The sequence below is a fragment of the Cervus canadensis genome, chromosome X (genome assembly GCF_019320065.1).
Source record: "Cervus canadensis isolate Bull #8, Minnesota chromosome X, ASM1932006v1, whole genome shotgun sequence".
Classification (NCBI taxonomy): domain Eukaryota; kingdom Metazoa; phylum Chordata; class Mammalia; order Artiodactyla; family Cervidae; genus Cervus; species Cervus canadensis.
Window position 1 is genome coordinate 10,688,066 of NC_057419.1, and position 24,561 is coordinate 10,712,626.

Consider the following 24,561-nt stretch of genomic DNA (forward strand, 5'->3'; position numbering starts at 1 on the left):
GCTGGGAGAATAAGGACCAGCCAGGGGAGCGTGGGGCTTACTAGCAGTCCCCGACATTTTCAGCACCAGGGACAGGTTTTGTGGAAGTCAGTTTTTCCACGGGCTGGGGGAGCGAGGGGATGGTTTCCAGTGGAATGAAGCACATGACATTTAATGTGCGCTTTATTTCTTTTATTATGACATCAGCTCCACCTCACATCATCCCGCATTAGGCTCCAGAAGTTGGGGACCCCTGACTTAGATTGCTGTGCGTAGTCAGTCAGTCCTGTCTGACTCTCTGCGACCCCACGGACTGTAGCTCGCCAGGCTTCTCTGTCCATGGGGATTCTCCAGGCAAGAACACTGCAGTGTGTGGCCATGCCCTCCTCCAGGAGATCTTTTCTACCCAAGGATTGAACCCAGGTTTTCTGCATTACAGGCTGCTTCTTTAATGTCTGAGCCAGCAGGTAAGCCCCAGAAGACTGGAGTGGGTAGCCTATCCCTTCTCCAGGGGATCTTCCCCACCCAGGAATCAAATCGACGTCTCCTGCATTGCAGGCCAATTTTTTTTTACCAGCTGAGCCACCAGGAAAGCCCTTCACTCTGTAAAGTACCAATGAATTACGTTCTGTCCTGCATAAAAGTCAAATGACTGTGAAGTATGTTACTTGTTTAGACTGATTCTATGTTTATTCTTAACTAAAAGGTTCACTGAGTTTCTAAATAGCTGTGACTTGGTTGAGTCCACTGTTTGAACCATGTTTTTAGTGAAGAAAACTAAATTTTTAAAATAAGTGTAAGATAATTTCTGTATTAAGGAGTGTAGCTCTCTATTAATGAGCTCTTATAATAAGAGCTATTGCTAATGGAACAGAGGAGCCTGGCGGGCTAACAGTCCAGGGGGTTACAAAGAGTCAGACTCAACTGAGCGACTAAATAACAACAGCAAACTTGTAGGTCATGAAAGGAGGCTTTTGAACTACGTTTGTGGATGGACAGACACACACTCAAGTTCAGTTCAGTCACTCAATTGTGTCCGACTCTGTGGCCCCATGGACTGCAACATGCCAGGCTTCCCTGTCCATCACCAATTCCCAGAGCTTGCTCAAACTCATGTCCATTGAGTCGGTGATGCCATCCAACCACCTCATCCCCTGTCATCCCCTTCTCATCCCGCCTTCAACCTTTCCCAGCATCAGGGTCTTTTCCAGTGAGTCAGTTCTTCACATCAGGTGGCCAAAGGATTGGAGCTTCAGCTTCAACATCAGTCCTTCCAATGTATATTGAGGACTGATTTCCTTTAGGATTGTCTGGTTTGATCTCCTTACATTCCAAGGGACTCCCAAAAGTCTTCTCCAACACCACAGTTCAAAAGCATCAATTCTTCAGCGCTCAGCTTTCTCAAGAGGACATCATTATTTCACAAGAGAAGTGAGTTATTTTTACTCCTGTTAAGGGTTTACATTTTAAGAAATAAAATATTTTTGTTATTTCTAAAGAAACACATTCTTCAAGTATTTAGACAATACAGATACAAATTTAGAGAAACAAAATATTGACTACCCATGTAAAATTAATACATGTGATATATATACTATACACTCATAGGTAAATCAGAGAAGGCAATGGCAAGCCACTCCATTACTCTTGCCTGGAAAATCCCATGGACAGAGGAGCCTGGTAGGCTGCAGTCCATGGGGTCGTGAAGAGTGGGACATGACTGAGCGACTTCACTTTCACGTTTCACTTTCATGCATTGGAGAAGGAAATGGCAACCCCCTCCAGTGTTCTTGCCTGGAGCGTCTCGGGGACAGGCAAGCCTGGTGGGTTGCCATCTATGCGGTTGCACAGGGTCGGACATGACTGAAGTGACTTAGCAGCAGCAGCATAGGTAAATGGAATGTGTAATTTACTTTACAGAGATTTCTATCTCAAACTTGGTACAAAGCATTATATAAAAAGCCATCAATATGAGATCACCTAACCTAATGACTTCCTGGTGGCTCAGAGGTAAAGAATCAGCCTGGCAAAGCAGGAGATGTAGATTCAGTCGCTGGGTCAGGAAGATCCCCTGGAGAAGGACATGGCAACCCACTCCGGTGTTCTTGGCTGGAGAATCCCATGGACAGACAGAGAAGCCTAGTGGGCTACAGATCATGTGGTCTCAAAGCGTTGACACAGCTGAGCGACTAACTCTTGCAACCTAATAGCTGCCAGTAATGTGATTGATTCTACAGTCGATGACCTAATATTAAGTGTATGTAAGACTCCTTTTTGCATATCTCGCTTCCAGACATCTTATCAATAATCTAGATTCATGAACGTCATGTCAATACATAGTAGTGTCCACTTGTGAATGTTGTGAAGAGGGGAAACATTATATTAGATATGGATGTTTAATTATTTGCTAGGCTTTTTCCACCACCTAAATGAGGTCTTCGCACTGGCTTTTACAACCATGCTGTCTGAAATTGTGTCTTAATAAACTTATAAATTACGACTTGCCATGGGTGTCAGTGCTAGAAGCACTAAATACATGAAGATCAAGGCTGTGTACTAAGTAATATGATGCAGTTTTTTAACACACCCATCAGAGCTCATACTTTCAAGTAAGTGATTTATTCAACACAGTCCTGTTAAGAGCTGATTAACTGTCTCCTTCATCTATGAATGTATTTATTCAGCTGTGTCGCCTGTTGAGTGTTCTGTGTTTGACATTCTCCCAGGCTCATGGGTGTAATAATGAATGAGGCAGGCAGGCTAGAGTCTCATGAGGAAGAAAGATGCCACCCAGCCATTGCAAGACAGGGGTGTGTAAGCCTTCTGTTAAGTTGGCGCTGATGATGTGAAATCCTACCCAACCTAGTCCCTGGCGTCAGGTCGCTTGTTGAAACAACATGACTCCCTGGAGAAGGAAATGGCAACCCACTCCAGTTTTCTTGCCTGGAAAGGTCCATGGACAGAGGTGCCGGGCAGGCTCCAGTCCTGGGGGTTTCATACGTGAGGGTGGAGGGAGATGGGTTGGTAGCAATAAAGTGGTATAATTAAAAAAAAAAAAAAAAAGACTCCTAAGCTGAATCCTGGCCAGTGGAATTTCAGAGTATGAGTAAAGAGTTTTAAAGTTCATTCATTATCAGTAGTTCCATTTGCAACAGCATAGGTAGACCTAGAGATTGTCGTCCTGAGTGAAGTCAGTCAGACAGAGAGAGAGAAATAGGATGTGATATTGCTTATACGTGGAATCTAAAAGGAAATGATACAGATGAACTTATTTACAAAACAGAAACAGACTCACACACTTACAGCATGAATGTATGGTCACATGTGTGCAGGGGGGGCTTGGGGGGAAGGATGGGGGAAGGGAAAGTTAGGGAGTCTGGGATGGACATGGACACACTGCTGTGTTTAACATGGAGAACCAGCAAGGACCTGCTGGACAGCACGGGGAACTCTGCTCAATACTCTGTAATAACCTTATGGTCACCAGGGGGAAGGATGGGGGAAGGGACAGTCAGGGAGTCTGGGATGGACATGGACACACGGCTGTATTTATCATGGAGAACCAGCAAGGACCCACTGGTCAGCACAGGGAACTCTGCTCAATACTCTGTAATAACCTTATGGTTCCCAGGGGGAGGATGGGGGAAGGGATAGTCAGGGAGTCTGGGATGGACATGGACACACTGCTGTGTTTAACATGGAGAACCAGCAAGGACCTGCTGGACAGCACGGGGAACTCTGCTCAATACTCTGTAATAACCTTATGGTCACCAGGGGGAAGGATGGGGGAAGGGATAGTCAGGGAGTCTGGGATGGACATGAACACTCTGCTGTATTTAACATGGAGAACCAGCAAGGACCTGCTGGACAGCACAGGGAACTCTGCTTAATATTACGTAACAACCTAAATGGGAAAAGAATTTGAAACGCAGTAGATACAAATCTATGCAAAACTGAATTAGTTTGTTGTACTTCTGAAACTAACACAACATTGTTAATCAACTGTGTGGTCATTTCATGGTGTATATAAGTCAAATTATTATGTCCTGCATCTTAAACTTACACAGTGCTGTATACTAATCATACCTCAATAAAACTGGGGAAGAAAGTATGTTATCAGAACTGGATCACAGTCACTGTAAAAGTGGGGCGCTCTTTTCTTGGAATCATCTTCAGAAGTTTAGAGTATTTTATTGACTGTTCCTTAGAAGGACAGATGATAAATAGTTAATGTAAATCAGATTCTTTTCATATGAGTACTGCTAGTGCAGAACCGTATTAGAGTCATACTTAAACCTTTTGTTTTATAACTTTATTTATTACTTTTGACTGTGCTGGGTCTTGGCTGGCTTCTGCATGGACCTTCTCTGGTTGTGGCGAGCAGGGGCTCCTCTTTGCAGGCTCCTCATTGCAGTGGCTTCTCTTGGTGTGAAGCATGGGTTTCAGGCGCAAAGGCTTCAGTAGTTATGACTCATGGGCTTAGCTGCCTCCGCAGCATGTGGAATCTTCCCAGACCAGGAATCGAGCCCGTATTGCCTGCGTTGGCAGGCAGAGTCCCAATCACTGGGCCGCCAGGAAGTCCCCATAGGTAGCCTTTTAAAAGCTCTGGGATTTAGTGGAGGGAACGGTATACAGTAGGCCCTCAGTGACTGTTTACTGCTAATTGACTACGCGAGAGGTCTGGCAAAATGATTGACGCACACCTGGAAAGTTCTATTTCTGGCCTAAAAGCAGACAGGCCTGAGCGCTGAGCCGGGTTTGCCAGTGGCGTTTCTCATTCATTGTATCATTTACAGGCCCTCTTCAGAGAGGAGAGACTCCCTTGGACGAGAGAGGCAGGCTGCCAAAGCCCACGGAACACGCTTCTGATATTCAGGGTGAGTACTCAGCAAGGACCGTACATATTTGGAAGTTAAAATTCAGGTGCGTAAGTCACATCAGTGTGATGTAGAATAACTCAGTCCTCATGTGCATTGATAACGTTTACACACAGACACTCACAGAGTGAAAGTTTAGTGGGTGTGGCTTAAGGTAAGTCAGCATTTTGCTTTTCCTCATTCGTGCAGACTGTTTTGTTCAAATCCAGGAAGAGCCACATATAGCTGTGTGACCTTGGGAAGGTTACTTAACCTCTCTGTTTTTCAGTTCCTTAAATTATACATTATGGATAACATAATGTCATTAACACCTAAATTATAGAATGTGTGTGAGGCCAACTGACTTAACATGTATAAGGAGCCTAGAATTCTGTTTGTCACATAGTAAGAACCGTTTCACTATTGCATTGTTATTATTTTCCACCATAACAATATTAACATTAGAAATATTTAATTTACCAGAGGAATAATCGATAAGTTGTTCATATGTATAAGAAGATATTATTATGCTTAAAATTTTTAATATTTCTGAATCCTGATAAGTTAATATATACAAAGAGTGCAGAATGCCTTTTGTCACATAACTATTTTATTGTTGTTATCCTTAACTATAATAATGTTATTATATAATAATATTAACATTAAGAACACTTAGAGTATTGGATCCAAGTACCATTTTAATGTTTTTGATTATTTTTAATGTTTTCAGTATGTTGAAAAGCATGAATTACCAAAATGAGAGTGAAATTAAATGGTTACTTTAGAAATGCAGTAATTTAGAATACCTTTCCTCTCTAGATGAAAAATGTGTCCTCAAGAAATCCATTTCCTTGGAACTGAGTATATTTTAAAATTCTAACTCATTTTCCTTGCAATTTATAGATCTAGCGTTATTAAAATATTCATATCTTTGAGCTAATGTGGCATAACAAATTTAATTTGCACAACAAAGATGACATGAATAGAACATGATCTATAATCACTTTTTTTTAAGCCTCACGCTGTAGGCACTTCATCAGAAAGAGAGACAAGTGAGACATATTTTATAACTCTGTAAAACCTTCCAGATAAACTCTGAGAAAGTGATGCAGTAATACAGTTTGGAAGAAAACATTTTGTATGGTTTTCATGGTGTCTCAGTTAAGTAGGGTAACCACGGTGCTGTCCTTGAGAGGGCTGTTTGACACATATGTGGGGTGCTTTTTGTTATTGTTCAGAGGCGTCTGCAGTCAGCAGTGGCATCTGATATTGTGAAGGAGGGATGGAGGAGAAATGGGGGGAAGAACCACAGGCTGTAGTCCTGGTCCAAGGGCAGCTCCAGGGCAGACGTGCCCAGACCCGTGTACTGATGAGCCTGGTCTACCTCTGGCTGGGGACTTCGCTCAGAGAGTGGGGCCTCCCGAAACCTGGAAGCAGACCCCAGAGGCTGCCCCTGAAGGCCTGTAGCCCAGTCTTTGCTGCACAAGCCAGGACATAGTTTCTTCCTCAAAGGCAGATGTGAGCAGCACATCTCCAAGCCCGCTCTCCACTGGGTTCTGAATCCAGGTGAGCATCTGTCTAGAGTCTGAGCGTTTGCTCTTCGTACCAAAGACGTCCAGGGTTCAACACAGACACACATCTGGGGTGTCTGGTTTCACAGAGTGTCTTCTCTGAGGATGACTCACGTGGCCTTCTGGTTTTTTGGGAGTGTGTGTGAGAGGCGGGTAAAGATTAGCTCAAGAGGTTTTACGGTGATTAATCTTGTCTCTCTGAAGGGCCATGGACTCTACCTGTAGCACTGAATGTTATTATTAGTTCTACAAGGGGAAGGAGCGGGAGGGGAGGAGGAGGAGGAGGAGGAGGGGAAATTATAGCGATAAAAGCGGGCGGGAAGGGGAAAGAAGGAGTAACAGTAACAACAGCAAGAAGAATAACATTGTTACTATTTTGGGGACCTGCTGCCAGAGGCTTCCCAGGTGAAGTGTGACGCAATACTTAGACCGCCACCACAGAGCAAGTATCGGTGTTATTTTAATTTTAGAGATGATACAGGCAGAGGTTAAGTAACTTGCCCCAGCTTATCAAGCCAGGGAATGGCAGATGTGAAGTCCAGACCCATGTGGTAGGGACCCCCCAGTTGGGTGCTCCTAAACGCTACCGTTTCTAACCAAGACGTGGGCGTGATTACTCCATATGCACCTTCTGTTGGATGCCGGGTGCCTGTGTGTGTCACCTCTGAAACCTCAGTATCTTCACCCGTAGAAAGTCAATAATAGTAATAATAACCAACCTGACTTTCTCATAGAGTTAGCGCGAAGAAAAAAAGATAATGTTGAGAAAGTGTTTTTGTAGAAGAGGAAATGTTGTGGTAAAGTGTAAACTCTTTGTGAATACACGTTGGTTGTTATCGTACTGGTGTGAAATATGGTGTGTTCTAGAAAGGACAGTAGTTTGCAGCTGACCACAGGCAGGGTGAGAGCGTCACGCTCAGGAATGAGGATCCCAGAGTTTTGAGAGCTGGATGGTCTTTGGAGGGTGTCGAGGTCAGTGGTTCTCTGTCCCACTGCCTTTTTATATCGCCTGGGGGACCTTTTAAAAGTCAATGCTCAAGGCTCATTCCATTTTCAGAAATCTCGTTTAACTGGTCTGGAGTAGGGCTCAGCCGTCTCAGTATGCATACGCATATGTGTTTGTCCATGTAAATGTGTGTGTGCCGATGTAGGTATAGGTATATGCTAGTGTGTGTGTGTGTGCACGGGCACACGTGTGTGTGTTCTCCCATGATGATTCTACTGTGTAGTTGGGGGCAGGAATGGCTGAACAGAACTCACAACCTTCCTTCTAATAATCATGGTTCGATTCACTTCGGTTCAGTCGCTCAGTCGTGTCTGACTCTTTGCGACCCCATGGACTTCAGCACGTCAGGCTTCCCAGTCCATTACCATCTCCTGGAGTTTACTCAAACTCATGTCCATTGAGTCGGTGATGCCATCCAACTGTCTTATGAATAATCATGGTAGCCTCTTGTTTACCCAGAATGGTTACAGCCAGCACCCCCTGCCCAGGTCCCAGCTGATAAGCCCACCCCCTTCCCCTCTCCAGTGTCCTGGTTTGGGTGATAAATCATGCTGTCCTCTTGTGGCTCAGATAGTAAAGAATCCGCCTACCAATCCAGGAGATGTGGATTCAGTCCCTGGGTCGGGAAGAGCCCCTGGAGAAGGGAATGGCAAGCCACTCCAGTGTTCCTGCCTGGAGAACCCCATGGACAGAGGAACCTGGCGGGCTACAGTCCACGGGGTCGCAAAGAGTCAGATATGGCTGACACTGCTGACAAGGAATTGAGACTTTGGGGGGCTGTTTTCCTTCCAAAGGGAGATGAGTAGAATGCCCTCCTTGGGCTTTCAAGGGTTGATTTGCAGTTGTGTTCAACACCATGTGAGCAATCATGATGCTTCTTGAGAGTCTTAAGATGAGATAATTTGTTTTTTGTTAAAGTCTTCTTATTTTTTGGCTGCACCATGCGGGGCATGTGGGATCTCAGTTCCCTGACCAGGGATTGAACCCGTATCCCCTGCACTGAGGATCTTACCCAGTGGACCCCTAGGGAAGTCCCCAAGCTGAGGGAATTTCTTACTTTTGCTGTGACAGTCAAACTTCTTTAAAATAGAACTACACTGTGTTTCCATGTGGCCCACCTAAGTTTTGCAGCACTGAAGTCTCTCTTCTCCTCTGATTCATGTATGCAGGGAACATGTCATCACTGTTTCAGTTCCTGAAAGCGCCTTCTCATGAATGCTAGCAATTGTTACTTAGCGAATTAAATTTTGAAAACAGGTCAACAGCTTTAACAACTGTCTCCGTTCTGCTTCTCTGAGTATCATGCAGGGCAGTGTGGCCCCTGCTGGGTATGACATGCCTGATGACAACATTTATGAGACCTCTGACCAAAAGAAAATTTGATGTTGACCAAGAAATCTGAGTGGTGTAGAAATGATGTTTTGAACTATGGTGCTGGAGAAGACTCTTGAGAGTCCCTTGGACTGCGAGGAGGTCAAACCAGACAATCCTAAGGGAAATCAGTCCTGAATATTCATTGAAAGGACTGATGCTGAAACTGAAGCTGTAATACTTTGGCCACCTGATATGAAGAGCTGACTCCTTAGAAAAGACCCTGATGCTGGGAAAGATTGAAGGCTGGAGGAGAAGGGGATGACAGAGGATGAGATGGTCGGATGGCGTCACCGATTCAGTGGACTTGAGCTTGAGCAAGCTCTGGGAGATGGTGATGGACAGGGAAGCCTGGTGTCCTGCTGTCCATGGGGTTGCAGAGTCAGACACGACTGAGTGACTAAACAACAACAAAAAAGAAATCTAACCTGTAGTTGAGTCTGACAGGTCTTGGTGGCATCTTCTTGGCTGAGACTTCCTCAGCCAAGGTCAAATCTGATTTTGTCATTAAGGTCTGCATAGCCCAGACTACACACACCCCAGAATAACTCAGATACTTCTCAGCCAGTAGGCTGGCTTTCAGGGGATACACAGGAAATCTGTGTTCAGGACAACTGTGAGTCCAAGAATGTGGGCACTTTTTTTTTGGCGGGGGGGACGCTGTATTGGGTCTTATTTACCACTCGTGGGATCTTATTTTTTAGCTGCTGCACACGAAATTTTAGCTGTGGTGTGTGTGTGGGACCTGGTCTCCTGACCAGGGATCTAACCCCGGCCCCCTGCATTAGGAATGCGGAGTCTTAGCCACTGGATCACCAGAGAAGTCCTCGCACATTTCTGTAATAATAGTCATCAAGCATTTCTCCTCAGCGTTGAGTGCATCGTCCCGGAATGAGCCAGTCACTAGTGCAGCTCTCAGAAAGTGAAATGTTTCTCTTGGAATTGGTCAGAGTGCAAAGACGGAAGAGGTTCCTCTCAACCAGCGTTAACGGCTTTGCCTCCTTGAAGTTACAGCCAACACCTGCTCATCTGTGACAGCTGAGTCCTCACCCCCAGGATAAGAGAATGCTGAGCCTTCCCGAGTCCATTAGACTTCCACTGTGTCTTTCTTACATACAGGTATCCGTTTCTGAGCGTTGCATCATCTACATGGTCAAAAACAAAATAAAGAGCTGTGTATTGAATTGGACTCCCAAGCAGGTGGTGCATTTTGTAATACCAAGCAGCTCCTGATTTTCCTGTGTGCGTTCAAGGGAACCATAAACCACCTGTCTGAGCTGAGCTGTGCCTATCCATAAAGCACCAGGCAGCCCCAGGATGCCAGCTCTGCTTGCTAATCAAAAGCGATATTGTCGGCGTGCCGGCTTAATGCAGAGATTGACAAAGGTGTGCAGTTGCTGTGGGACTAGGCAAGTTTTATACCCACGCCAGCTTCTATGCCTCTGCGGTTCGCTATGTTTGCAGACCACTTTGGGGATTTTTCCCTCCAAGGATAAACCACTGCCTTTAATCTCGTTACCATCTGTACTTCACTGAGGTGGTTTCCTCTGTTTACAAGATGAATCACACTCTTCCTTCTGGAACTCAAAACTGGCATATGACTCAAGACCCACCCGGCAACTTTCGACTTGAGGAAACCCCCCACACACCAACTCCACACGCACCTAGCTCGCTGACTTCCAAACCATCAGCATTAAAAAAAGAAAATGACTAAGAGGGATTTGGAACTGTGTTGCAATCCCCTCACCAGACTGTAGAGGAGCTCTCCTTGGAATTAGCCCTGGGTACTACGTACGGCAGGGTTGACCACCGAACCTAGCCTTTTTTTTTTCAGAGCTCTTTTCTCTGCTTTTCTGCTTAAAGGAGGGGTCTTCGTATCCATTTTCCTCCCCTGCCCCCTGTAAAGAAAATCTTGCAAATAACCCATTTCATAGCTTACCAAAAGCAGTGACTTTTTCATATGACTTGCATCATGATGATTATGTATTTCTGGTTTTCGAAAAACAGGAGCGACTTGAACACGTTAATAACCTTGGATGAGCAGTAGGAGTTTTTAACAAGAATATATTGTGCGTAAGCTACGGTGAGTAAAGTAAAGTAGCTCAGTCGTGTCTGACTCTTTGTGACCCCATGGAGTGTAGCCTACCAGGCTTCTCTGTACATGGGATTTTCCAGGCAAGAGTACTGGAGTGGGTTGCCATTTCCTTTTCCAGGGGATCTTCCCAACCCAGGGATCGAACCCGGGTCTCCAGCATTGCAGACAGACACTTTACTATCTGAAGAAGCAGTTGTTAATTGTCTAGTACGTTTCATCTGAATATTGTTTGTTGCATTCAGTTCAGTTCAGTCGCTCAGTCATGTCTGACTCTTTGTGACCCCATGGACTGCAGCACACCATGCCTCCCTGTCCATCACCATCTCCCGGAGTTTACTCAAACTCATGTCCATTGAGTCGGTGATGCCACCCAACCATCTCATCCTCTGTCGTCCCCTTCTCCTCCTGCCCTCAATCTTTCCCAGCATCAGGGTCTTTTCCAATGGCTCAATTCTTCACATCAGTTGCATTATTTCTATATTTTGGTTCTTCTTTATATTTTTTAATCTTAAAAAAACAAAGATGTATTTTTGGAGTAAGTGGTTCTGACTGTTGCCTGCCAGGCTCCTCTGTCCATGGGATTTTCCCAGCCAGAATACTGAACTGGGTTGCCATTTCCTTTTCCAGGGGATCTTCCTGCCTCAGGGATCAAACTCGGATCTCCCGCATTGCAGGCAGACTCTTTACCATCTGAACCACCAGGGAGTTCCCAACGACAACGACAAAAAAAGATGTATTTTGGGAGTAGGTGGTCCTGTTGTCCAGTTCTAATCTGCCCAGGGGGCTGGTTGTGGCATGTGAGTTCTGGTTCCCTGAGCAGGGACTGAACCTGGGCCGCCTGCGCTGGGAGTGCAGAGTTTTAGCCACTGGACCTCAGGGAACTCCCATGCTGATTCTTACATTCTTATTTCTTCTGTTCGTCTTCTTTCCGTACCCAGCCCTCCCTCCTCAGTTTCCTCTTCCTTCTACTGCTCGTCTTTTTCATGTGGTGCCCTTCTCATGACCTGTGCTCACCTGGACATGAGGTTTTGGCCCTGTCGTTCATTAACATGCTCCCTACAATAGGGAGCTTTAGGAACTGTAGTTGAATACCTTTTTCTTCAGGCTCTAGTGGTAAAGAACCCGCCTGCCAATGCAGGAGACCTAAGAAATGCAGGTTCCATCCCTGGGTCTGGAAGATCCCCTGGAGGAGGAAATGGCACCCACTCCAGTATTCTTGCCTGGAGGGTCCCATGGACCGAGGAGCCTGGCGGGGCTACGGTCCACGGGATTGCAAAGAGCCGGACAAGACTGAGCAACTTAGCACGCACGCACCTTTTTCTTGAGAGAAGGAAACTCAGAGGTGGAATGAGAGGCCGGCCGCTCCTGTTTGCAGAGCACCTCCCCATCTCAGAGAGTGCCCCAGCTGCTTTCTGCTTCGTAGGGCACTGGGTCTCCTCTCAGCCCTTCAGGCGGGCAGACCCGGCCTCCCCTTGCAGGAAGCATCGTTCCTAGCACGCCACGCTACGCTTGCCAGACCTGAAGCCTGTGCAGGAGACTTTAAGGTGCGCAGGAGACTTTAAAGTGAGCCTAAGATACAGTTCTCCATTTAGTAGAAACTGGGAGAGTAGTCTGGGGGCCTGGTTGAAGAAATAGAAGCCAAACGTAATCTTCATGGGTGCACATCTCCCCCGAAAACTTTTCATGGCGTTCCTACCAACATGTGACCCGCTTCGCCCCCGGCTTTGTTGTGAACTGTTGTGTGGTCAGTCACTCAGTCATATCCAACTCTTTGCAAGCCCATGGACTGTAGCCCGCCAGGCTCCTCTGTCCAAGGGATGTTCCCAGCAGGGAAACTGGAGTGGGTTGTTGCCACGACCTTCTCCAGGGGAACTTCGTGATCCAGGGTCAAGCCCTCATCTCTCTACTGGCAGGTGGATTCTTTACTCCTGGCACCACCTGGGATCAGGTCTTTTATTCCACACCTCCTTATCCTGTTACTATTGACACGCTGAGTACTTAATACAAATCACAACAAAACAAAATCCTTCAGAGAGACAAACGCTGCTGACAGCCGGGCAGTGTAACTCACCTTCGTTTCTTTTTCATATCTGTTTGCTTTCGAACGGACATTTCCATATGAAATGCTCTTCTGTCTCAAAGCCGAATACCTCTGGTTCATTTCCTTCTGCAAGACAATGAATTCTTTCCAAGGAAGAGCTGTTTTCCATGGGGCCTTATTTCCACGTCGTCCGCTGCTCTGTAATTTACTGACGGTTCTCTTGTTGGGTGGGAACACGGGTCTGCTGTGTGTCTCCAACTCTTGTCTTTCCCGTAAACGGCTTATCCTCCCCGCCCCCCACTTTCTTTAATTTCTCTGCAACCAGCGTGCTCTGTATGTTTTCACATGCATCTCTTGGTTCTCCGGTTCCCCGCGTGAACCATGGTCATTGTGAGACGAACATTTGTAAATCAGCTTCTCATTTGACGCCTAGACAGGCACGGGGGAGATTCTGTGGAATGTCTGACACCGGTGAGCTTGGCTGACACCTCAACACTGCTCTCCACTTTTTTCCTGAGTGTTTCTGAAAACTCATAAAAAAACCCACCTAGTGTAGCATCATTTATTTTTATTTTTCTCCTTAGGAAGAGAGAACCCGTGTCCTTGTGAAGCAGTTTTTTTGTTTAGCTATTTTGTTACATTTGCTTTGAAAATAAAATGGATGGACTTTTAGAAATGTTTAGTTGGAAAATAAAGCCCTTCATTTCATAGTCATGTTGCCAAAACAGGGGCATTTGAAATGCCGATAGTTGGCTGCAAAGAACACTACTTCTAGAGGTCACCAGTTCACTGATGATTTTTTTTGTGTGTGATTTCAAACCATATCTGCTAATCTAATCCTTTTCTAAGGACACTGAATAGTGTAGACACCTTTTTTTTTTTTTTTACTGTGCCAGGGGCATTGTTTATTATTTATTTATTGGAGTATAATTGCTTTACCGTATTCTTTTCCTTTCCAGTGTACAACACCGTGAATCAGCTGTCTGTATACAACAGACAGCTCCCTGTCTGTTGAGCCTCCCACCCAACCTTCCGTCCTACTCTCTAGGTCGTCACAGGGCACCGCGCTGGGCTCCCTGTATTTTACAGTAGGTTCCCGCTAGCTGGCTCTTTTACGCACTCCTTGTTTTTCATTCACTTAGTCGTGTCCAACCGCGACCCCATGGACTGCAGCACACCAGGCTCCCCTGTCCTTCCCCATCTCCCAGAGTTTGTGCAAACTCATGTCCTTTGAGTCAGTGATGCCATCCAGCCGTCTCATCCATTTTACGCGTGGTAGTGTATATGTATCAATCCTAATCTCCCAATTCTTCCCATCTTCCGCTTCTCTCCCTGTGTCCGTGTGTGCGTGTGTGCTAAGTCGCTTTGGTCGTGTCCAACTCTTTGTGAATCTACGGACTGTAGCCCACCAGGCTTCTCTGTCCTTGGGGATTCTTCAGGCAAGCACGCTGGAGTGGGTTGCCATGCCCTCCTCCAGGGGATCTTCCCTTCTTAGGGATCAGACCCATGTCTCTTACATCTCCTGCATTGGCAGGCGGGTTCTTTACCACTAGCGCCACCTCAGAAGTCCACCTGTAGACACTGTAAGCATATTATTTGCTTCCCAGCGAGGAGGTGGGAAGTATACACACACACACACACACACACACACACACACACACACACACACATATACACAGCTACCTTTGTGTGCACATATATGCACACACATGCATACACATCTGTCATACCTACATGTGTGCAAAGATACACGTGTGTGTAATAGTAATGCCTAGTTAGGCTGTGGCGTCACCAAGCTGGCTGACCGTGGGGTCCGTGTGGAGCTGAGGAAGAACTGAAGGGCAGTGGTCAGAGGCGTGCCCGTCATCACACCCGTTTCTAGTTAATTCTAGGACAGGACAGAGTGTAAACCCAGGACGAGGACTTTTCGGTAGCTTCAGGGATAGAAGTTGCTGTCGAAGATTAGGGAGATCCCTAAAGGTTCAGGCAAGGGAAAGCAGAAATTGAGTCCGCCTGGGAGACAGGGAGAAACGTGGCTGGAAATCCCCGCGGGTCATTGTCCAAAGCAGCCACCCTGGGATTTGGGCGCGTGGCCTTTTCCCAGTAGGGAGCCGAGTTGGAAAGCGGAAGAGAAAGCTCAGTTCATCAAGGGAGGCTTAGCTCTAAGTGGGCCCGTGGCTCAGCAGTTTCTAAAACTTCTTTGTTATTGAAAAAAACAAAAAAGAATGTTTGTCTTCATTAAAGAGAACACTTTTCAAAATGCAGATGGGATGATCCGGATGGAAGCAAAGAGAAAGGAAAGACGTGCGTGCTCTCGATACGGAACGGACATCCCCTGGCGTTTGATGAGGGCTGGCTAGCCGAGGAGGGACACACGGGGAGAGAAGTGGGGTTCCGTGTCCCTGTTGCCGCCCTGAGGGACCCCGCTCATGCCGGTTTAGCTGCGGGGCCGGCATGGACATCGGTGTCTCGCCTTCAGCTCCAAGGCAGAGAGCTGGGAACAGACTGGGCTGGGCTGAGGATCTAGCTTCATTTTCAAAACGGCCCCATGGAGGGTCACCCAGAGCCTGAATTCCTGTTGACCGTGCAGGTACCGCGGCTTCAATTCCTCGTCATCTTTATGACCGGAGGAGGTCAGGGCCCGTGTCAAAGGAATGCTCTGATGTATTTTCATGACCCTTTTGTGGATTCTTTGCCATCTTTTTTGGGGGTTCAAGATTCTTAAGTGCAGGCCTTCCCTGGCAGTCCAGTGGTTCAGAATCTGCCTGCTAGTGCAGGGGACACAGATTTGATCCCCACTCTGGGAAGAGCTCACAGGCTGTGGAGCAAAAAAAGCCCGTACGCCACCACTGGTGAGGCCCGTGTGCTGAGAATCCGCACTCAGCCACAAGAACAGCCTCTGCCGTCAGAAGCCTGTGCGCCGGAACCAGAGAGTAGCCCCCTCTAGTAGCTCACTTCAACTTGAGAAAGGCCATGCATAGCCACAAAGACCCAGTGCGTCCAAAAATAGAAGTGAATAAAGTCAATGCATCATTGTATTTAAAAAAAAAAAAAAATTTTAGTGTTGTGTCCAAAAGTCCGAGGAGGGTTATTCTAGCTCACCCATGGAAGCTGGTGTTGCAAATACACACCAGTCCAAGAGAGACGGGCTGGCCGAAGGCTGTCACAAGAGCCGGCCAGGAGACGTCACGAGGCCGAGATCGGTTGCTTAAGTGCAGCATGAGGCTTCACCGCGTGAGGCGCTTTAGACAGACAGCGGGAATAAGGGCCAGGCTGACGGAACTGGGCTGCGGGCTCTTCCGGCGCTGGGGCACCAGGGCTTGCGAGTCCCCGTGTATAGACTCCACGACATGATGACCCAAGTCATCATCTCTGTCAGCAAGCACGATGCTAGAATGGGGTTTGAACCAAGCTCCTCCGTTCCATTCCTTTGCCTTCAGGCCCCGGCGCGTCCGTTCAGACAGCACTTTCAAAGAAGGACCCCCAGTCTGCTTTGTCACTCAGGCTGCGGTCTGTCCACCCATCCTGCTGGGAGAACGTACAACATGCGATGGATCCTGAGAGAAGAAAAAGGCAGGCGCAGTCAGCCGGGTGTTTGATGCTCAGATGACACACGCTGGGATCCTGATAACCCACCTCAACTTTCTCTGTTACCTCACGTGTGAATCTTTAGTTACTCAGGCATGGTGCTATCAGCCTAGATTTTAAAGACCCACTTAGCAAAGGTGTCTGTATAGCCATGGCTGTGGCCTTTCCAGTAGGCATGTACGGATCTGAGAGCTGGACCATAAAGAAGGCAGAGCGCCAAAGAAGCGATTCAGAACTTCGATGAATCAAACTGTGGCACTGGAGAAGACTCTTGAGAGCGCCTTGGACAGCCTGGTCAATCCTAAAGGAAATCAACCCTGAATATTCACTGGAAGGAACTGATGCTAAAGCTGAAGCTCTGATACTTTGGCCACGTTATGCAAAGAGTTGATTCATTTGAAAAGACCCTGATGCTAGGAAAGATTGAAGGCAGAAGGAGAAGAGGGCAACAGAGGATGAGATGGTTGGATGGCATCAACGACTCAATGGACATGAGCGTGAGCAGACTCTGCAAGCTAGTGAAGGACAGGGAAGCCTAGCATGCTACGGTCTGGGGGCTCACAAAGAGTTGGACACGACCTGGCGACTGAAGAGCAACATAGCAAGCATGGAGAAATCGGTGAAAGAAAAGTGAAAGTGTTGGTCACTCGGTCATGTCCAGCTCTTGCCATGGGATTCTCCAGGCAAGAATACTGGAGTGGGTTGCCATGCCCTTCTCCAGGGGAATCTTCCTGACCCAGGGATCAAACAAGGGTCTCCTGCGTGGCAGGGAGGTTCTTTACCATCTGAGCCAGCAGGCAAGCCCAGAGAAACTGGTAATCGGTTATAAAGCAGACTGGAAGTAAAATCAAATGCAGAATCACTACATGCAGTCTGTACTTTTCACATTGCAGTGTAAGTGAAGTAGCCATCATTTTTAATAGTTCAAATAGGCTTTTTATGGGCTTCCGTGGTGGCTCAGTGGTCAAGGATCCGTCGGCTACTGCAGGTGACGTGGGTGCGATCCCTGATCCAGGAAGATCCCGCCTGCCGTGGGGCATCTAAGCCCGTGTGCCACACCTGTTGAGCCTGTGCTCCTCGACAGGAGAGGCCACCGCAAAGAAAAGCCCACGCACCGTGATGACGAGTAGCCCCTGGCTCCCCGCAGCTGGAGAAAAACCCACCCGGCAAAGAAGGCCCGGCACAGCCAAAAATAAATGACATACATGAATAGCTTTTTTCAAGTGGACTTCTTACGAGCCCGAAACTTACACTACAGTACTTTCAACGACAGAGGTGATTTGGCTCCACGCGTATCTTGCACAAGAAAAATTCTTTACAAATTAAGTTAAAAGAAAAAATAGCAGCGTGAAAGGGCATGTGACTTGGAAATGGACGTCTTGGGTGTGGGTGCTGGGTTGACCTTTGAACTGTGGATCTTCAGCAAGTTCACTGTGACACGTGACTTTCAGCCAAACCATCCATGAAGAGGTAGCAGGAAAAATGACACTTCCATGGTGTTACTTGGGGACCCTCACAGAGAGCTGGTGTGTGTGTGTGTGTGTAAGAACGTAGCCAGCTACAGAGGTCCATGTGAATTTAGAGGTGTCATAAAAGTATATAGCCCTTGCTTTAAGTCGCAGTTCATACATATTTCTCTTTTAGAACTTTATTCATGAGGCATTAATATGAATGGTAATAGTGATTCTATAACTCCAGTAGTAATTCTCATTCCTTGAGTAGTTAAAGTGAGTGTAGATTCTTTCCCCGTGTATCCCATTTGATGGCAAGACAATAATGTGTAAGGCTTTCGTAGGTTTTTTAGATGACGGAGATTAGAACTCTTTTAAAAAATGATTACGTTTGTCCTTGAATAATAAAAAGGCAGTGTAGTCAGATTAGTATTCAGTTGAATTTTTTTTTTTTTTAAATCCCAATTTGCTGAGCTGTTTCCTAAAGAATCATTGAATATTTGCCTCCTCTTTTGAAAGCCACAAAGTGATACCTAGGGAAGGATTCTGTTTCAGAAGGACACACAAGGTTAGTACCACTGAATGTGTCTATAGAGTGCACAGTATCTAGAAAGTGTAACACAGCTGGAGGTTTGATGGAGCTCAGATTGAGAATACAGTGGAACTTGCTGGGAAAGCTAGGTAAAGTTGAGACTTTGCCTTCCAACGCAGGGGTTTTGGGTTCAGTCCCTGGTCAGGGTGTTAAGATCCCAGATGCCTCCTGGCCAGGAAACCAAAACATACAACAGAAGCAGTAATGTAACAAATTCAATGAAGGCTTTAAAAATAGTCCACATCAAAAAAAAAAAAAAAATACACGCAAGCAGTCTTCATTCCTTGAGGATAGTTTGTGTGCATGCTGAGTCACTTCAGCCGTGTCTGACTCAGTGTGACCTTGTAGACTGTAACCTCACCAGGCTTCCTCTGTCCATGGGATTCTCCAGGCAAGAATACTGCAATGGGTTGCCAGGCCCTCCTCCAGGGGATCTTCCCGACCCAGGGATCGAACCTGCGTCTCCCGTGACTCCTGCATTGGCAGGCAGTTTTTCTTTGCTTGCCGAGACACCAGGGAAGCCTAACCCGAACCTTGGTTAATTAATGATCCACGTGCAGAGAGAATCCACCCCATTCAGTGTAACAGTCTAGGTTGCTGGGGGAACCGCAAGCCCATGAGCAGACCTGGTGTCTGCAAGCAGGAAGCTTAAAGGCAGAATAAAGTAGAGATGTCACCTTGTCAGACCTGAAGCCTGTGCAGGAGACTTTAAGGTGTGCCTAAGATACAGTTCTCCATTTAATAGGAACTGGGAGAGTAGTCTGGGAGCCTGGTTGAAGAAATAGAAGCCAGACGTTTTTCAAACGTAATCTTTTCATGGGATTCCTATCAACATGTGACCCACTTTGCCCCCGGCTCTGTTGTGAACTGTTGTGTGGTCACTCAGTCATGTCCAACTCTTTGCGAGCCCATGGACTGTAGCCCACCAGGCTCCTCTGTCCAAGGGATTTTACCAGCAAGGAAGCTGGAGTGGATTGTTGCCATGCCCTTCTCCGGGGGATCTTCTTCCCAAGGACCGCAGCATGCCAGGCCTGCCTGTCCACCACCAACTCCCAGAGCTTGCTCAAACCCATGTCCATTGAGTCGGTGATGCCATCCAACCATCTCACCCTCTATCATCCCCTTCTCCTCCCGCCTTCAATCTTTCCCAGCATCAGGGTATTTTCAAAAGAGTCAGCTCTTCACATCAGGTGGCCAAAGGATTGGAGCTTCATCTTCAGCATCAGTCCTTCCAATGAACACCCAGAACTGATGTCCTTTAAGATGGACTGGTTAGATCTCCTTGCATTCCAAGGAACTCTCAAGAGTCTTCTGCCACACCAACATCTGCTCTATAAATTAAGATAAACTAGACTCCCCTTGATTTCCTATTTTATTTGGTCACAATCATGACCACTTATGGGCTCATTTTCATTCCTTTGAGATTCCTTATTGGGAATTGCGTATTTTTTTATGCTGTGTCTGTGGGCTTCTCACTGCAGTGGCTTCTCTTGTGGCTTCTGAGCACAGGCTGGGTAGTTGTGGTGTGTGGGGCTTAGTTGCTCCGAGGCATGTGGGATCTTCCCTGGCCAGGGATTGAACCTGTGTCCCTAGCATTGGCAGGCAGATTTCTTAACCACTGAACCACCAGGGAAGTCCCTGGGAGTTGCGTGTCTGGGAGTGTTCACTGCAGTGCTGTTTATCAAAAGCGTACGTGCGTGCTCGGCTGCTTCAGTCGTGTCCGACTCTCTGAGACCCCATCGACTGTCGCTCACCAGGCCTCTCTGCCCGTGGGATTTCCCCAGGCAGGAATTCTGGAAGGGGTTGCCATGCCCTTCCTCCAGGGGACCTTCCCTACCCCAGGGATCCAGCCCAGGTCTCCTGCACTGCAGGTGGATTCTTTACCAGCTGAGCCAGCAGGGAAGCCCAGGAGTACTGGAGTGGGTAGCCTATCCCTTCTCCAGGGGATCTTCCTGACCCAGGAATCACACCAGGGTCTCCTGCATTGCAGGCAGATTCTTAACCAGCTGAGCTACCAGGGAAGCCCTTGGTGGGAATTAGAGGGGGCTGCAAAAACAAAACAAAACAAAACAAAAAACCCTCAAAAAACAGAACTGTTAAAGACGCAAGGCTTCACAGAGCATCTAGCTCGCAGAGAGCAGAGTGTGAAGCTTGTGGGGAAGACGAGACAGGACGAGGCTGCCCGGATGCTCTGGTTGCCCTTTCCTTGAGCTCTGTCTTCCGGGTCCTTCTCGTTTGTGTTTTCCCTTGTCTTCATGAGATAGGCTGTCATTAAGGTGTATAGGATGTGATTCAGTTGCTTCTGTTTCCTGGGTTTCTCTCACATGCCGCCTGCAGGCAGTGAAATCTGAGCACCTTGGTTGCAACACCTATATCACATCCCCTTTAGCACTGGGACAGAATGTATCTGGAGTGATTGCAACGTTGGTTCATCTGCTTCAGAACATGGGCGAAGAGTAACCACTTGTCTTTTAAAAATTTTTTAAAACACATGCAAAGTTTTTACATTGGCCATAAACTGTTACAGCTGGGAAGGACAGTAGTTGCTATCAACCTTTACCACTAATGAGTTCATCAAGGTTCTGTGAATTTGCAATTAATTTTTTTTTAACCGCTTACCTTTTAAGGGGTCGCTGTGTTTCCGCCCTTTGCAGGATCTCCTAGTCTGCAGACAGCGTCGGGCTCCTGGGGGAACAACATGAGCGTCACTCCTCAACCCCCGTCTCTCGGTTCTGAGAATTTTGCTTCCGTTATTTTTTTTTTTGCGGGGGAGGGCTACGCCCTTCCCTCCTGTCTCCCCTCCCCGCCATCCTCCTCAGCCCTGCTGAGGGGTCTCGTTCAGCCCCTCAGTTATTCCCGGCTCCTTAAGCCCCACGGCCCCTGCTCTGTTGACTGTGTTATGTTCCTCTCCGCCCTCCACGGTATCATTTGTGTTTGCGCCGAAGGGGATAGTTTATTTTGTGTTTGCTCTGAAGGTGATAGTTGATGAAAAATAGCCCTGTTGCTCTTGCTTGTCCTTGGGCTCAGCCTCCCCCCACCCCCACCGCCTCCAGGGAGCGGGAGTCATCCATTATCTAAAATGCCCGATAAGGATTTCTAAAGCGGGAGTGGAAAGAAGAAATAATGAGGTCATCGTTCACCTTCACCCCCAAAGCCCACTGTCTTTTTGAGAGCGTGAGGTGAAGCTGGTGATCCTGCAAGGCGGGCTTTCTCGGGGAGAAAGGGGATTTTGTTCACCTCCACTCCCAAAGCCCAGTGTCTTTTTGAGAACCTGACGTGAAGCTGGTGATCCTGAAAAGCAGGCTTTCTTGGGCAGAAAGGGTATTTGTGGCCGGCTTTGCATATCAAAAGGAAAGCTGGGCGACCAGCCCATCAAGTCTTACTTAAGTCAAAGCATAGAGTACTGGGTTACCTTTGAGGCCGAGATATGCAGGCTTTTCCTCTTACGTGTCAGACAGTAAATACTTTAGTCTTTGCAACCACTCAGCTCAGCACTGTGGTGCAGAAGCTTTCACCAACAGTGCCTGAACCCGTGAGGGGTGTCCGTGTGCTTGTTAAAACGTTGTTGAGGACTGAAATTTCAATGTACATAATTTGCATGTGTCACTAAAACCCCGTGATTTCAGTGAAGATTCTCGCTATTGTAAAAACTTCAGGCAGGCACAGGAGGCAAGAAAGGAAACGGCTGTTTATTGTATTTTTATTTATTTTTGTTTCAGAACATGTTATTGCATTGTTTTCTATGGTCTTATTTCTTTGTTGATGGCCGTGCTGCGGCTGCATCGCTGCTGAGGCTTGTCTCTAGTTGTGGCAAGTGGTGGCTTGTTTCTAGTCGCCGTGGGCAGGCTTCTCATCGCGGGGGCTTCTCTGGTTGTGGAGCACGGGCTGTAGGGCTCCTTGGCTGTGGTAGTTTGAGTTGCCAGGCTCCAGAGACAGGCTCACAAGTTGGGGCACGTGGACTTAGTTGCTTTGTGGCAGGTGGGATCTTCCCCGGACCAGGAATCGAACCCACGTCTCCTGCTTCGGCAGGCGGAGTCTTTACCCCTGAGCCAGCAGAGAAGCCCGTACCTGATTTTGTTTCAGGTTGGCGTGTAATTGGAAGAACTGATGCTGAAGCTCCAATCCTTTGGCCACCTGAGGCGAAGAGCTGACTCACTGGAAGAGACGCTGATGCTGGGAAAGATTGAGGGCAGGAGGAGAAGGGGACAACAGAGGATGAGATGGTTGGATGGCATCACCGGCTCAATGCACATGAGTTTGAGTAAACTGCGGGATTTGGTGATGGCCAGGGAGGCCTGGCGTGCTGCCGTCCATGGGGTTGCAGAGAGTCGGACGCGACTGAGCGGCTTAACAGCAATACTTGCTTTATAATATTGTGTTAGTTTCTGCTGTGCAGCTGGGAACCAGCCGCAACTATACATACATGCCTTCCCTCTTGAGCTTCCCTCCCACCTGCATCCCAGGCCTCCCCTCTAGGTCATCACAGAGCACTAAGCTCAGCTCCCTGTGCTATAAAGCAGCTTCCCGCTCACTCTGTTGTTGTTCACTTGCTCAGCTGTGTCTCACTCTTTGCGACCCCGTGGACTGCAGCATGCGAGGCCTCTCTGTGCATCACCAACTCCCAGAGTTTACTCAAGCTCGTGTCCATTGAGTCGGTGATGCCATCCAACCATCTCATCCTCTGTCATCCCCTTCTCCTCCTGCCTTCAGTCTTTCCCAGCATCAGGGTCTCTTCAAATGAGTCCGCTGTTCGCATCAGGTGGCCACAGTATTGGAGTTTCAGCTTCAGCATCAGTCCTTCCAGTGAATAATCAAGACTGATCATTTTTAGGATGAACTGGCTGGATCTCCTTGCAGTCCAATGGACTCTCAAGAGTCTTCTCCAACACCACAGTTCAAAACCATCGATTCTTCAGCGCTCAGCTTTCTTTGTGGTCCAACTCTCACATCCATACGTGACCACTGGAAGCCGTTAACGTGATGCAGAGCCTGAGCCTCCTTGGAGGTGGCCTGCGGGTGGGAAAGGGTGCAAGAAGGTTGATAGGAAGGGAAGCCGCAGGCAGAGGGGCGCTTGCCCTTCCTGTGGTGGAGATCTTGGAGCGGGGCAGTGTTAGAGGTTGGCCCCTGTGAACAGGAGGAAGGGGGAATGCCCGGCTGAGTTGAAGTGCTGGAGAGGAGGCAGGCTGCCCTTTCCCCCTCCAGCGCCTCCGTCAGGAGCCACCTTGGCACAGCTGAGACCCGGTTCGTTGTAGGGCTTCTCTGGTGGGGACGGTGGGGCTTCCCTGGTGCCTCAGTGCCAATGCGGGAGGTGTGGGTTCCATCCCTGAGTTAGGAAGATCCCCTGGAGGAGGGAGTGGCAACCCCCTCCAGCATTCTTGCCTGCAGAATCCCACGCACAGAGCAGCCTGGCAGGGCTGCAGTCTTTGGGGTCGCAGAGAGTCGGACAGGACTGAGCGAGTCAGCACACACAGGCACGGGGGACCCAGAAAGTGGCTGCTGGGGGTGACTCCGTGTGGCAAGGGGCAAGGTGAGGTCTCAGCAGAGGCAGTGGGGTGGGCGTGAGGGGACATTCCGCACAGGAGGAACAGGAGGGGAGGAATTAGTCCTTCTAGAAGCTGACTTGTAGAAGAGACAGGGGTATATTTCACGCAGTTTCTCCCAAATTATCTCAGTATGCATATTCATTGTTTTTAATCTCCTCTCACTCACAACTGGGAGTTATTTGCAATTATAGTTCTTTTTTAAATTTTTTTTTTCCTGGCTGCAAAACCAACTGGTGTCATTGCAGGGGGCTCCGCGGAGCTCTGGTAACCCCGATCCTTCATGTCAGAGCAGAGGAGAATTCAGTGAGAGCAAAGTGGTAGGTAAGAATGATTTAATGGAACAGGATGCTTCTGAGGCTTCCAAGCGGGTGGGCGAGAAATGCCACCACTCACTGGGCTGCATTTCGATACTCAGAGGAAGGGGTCAGGGGAGAAGCTCTTTGTCTCTCTTGAATATATGTTGTTGCC

General features: G+C 47.7%; 1 protein-coding gene across 9 annotated transcripts in view; it reads left to right on the plus strand.

Moving 5' to 3' along the window:
* LOC122434556 overlaps positions 1–24,561 on the plus strand; it is a 456,430-nt gene that overhangs the window by 14,406 nt on the left and 417,463 nt on the right. For 4 of the 9 annotated variants that reach the window (XR_006267400.1, XR_006267402.1, XR_006267401.1 and 1 more), the window contains exon 3: positions 4,776–4,902. Coding sequence is in view for 1 of the 9 variants with exons in the window: in XM_043458055.1 (XP_043313990.1) it covers positions 4,776–4,856 (81 nt within the window). In the remaining 8 variants the exon portion in view is untranslated. Of the gene's footprint in view, positions 1–4,775; positions 4,903–10,790; positions 10,867–24,338; positions 24,415–24,561 lie in introns of all 9 variants that reach the window. The other 5 variants (XR_006267405.1, XR_006267407.1, XR_006267406.1 and 2 more) reach the window with 2 other exon arrangements.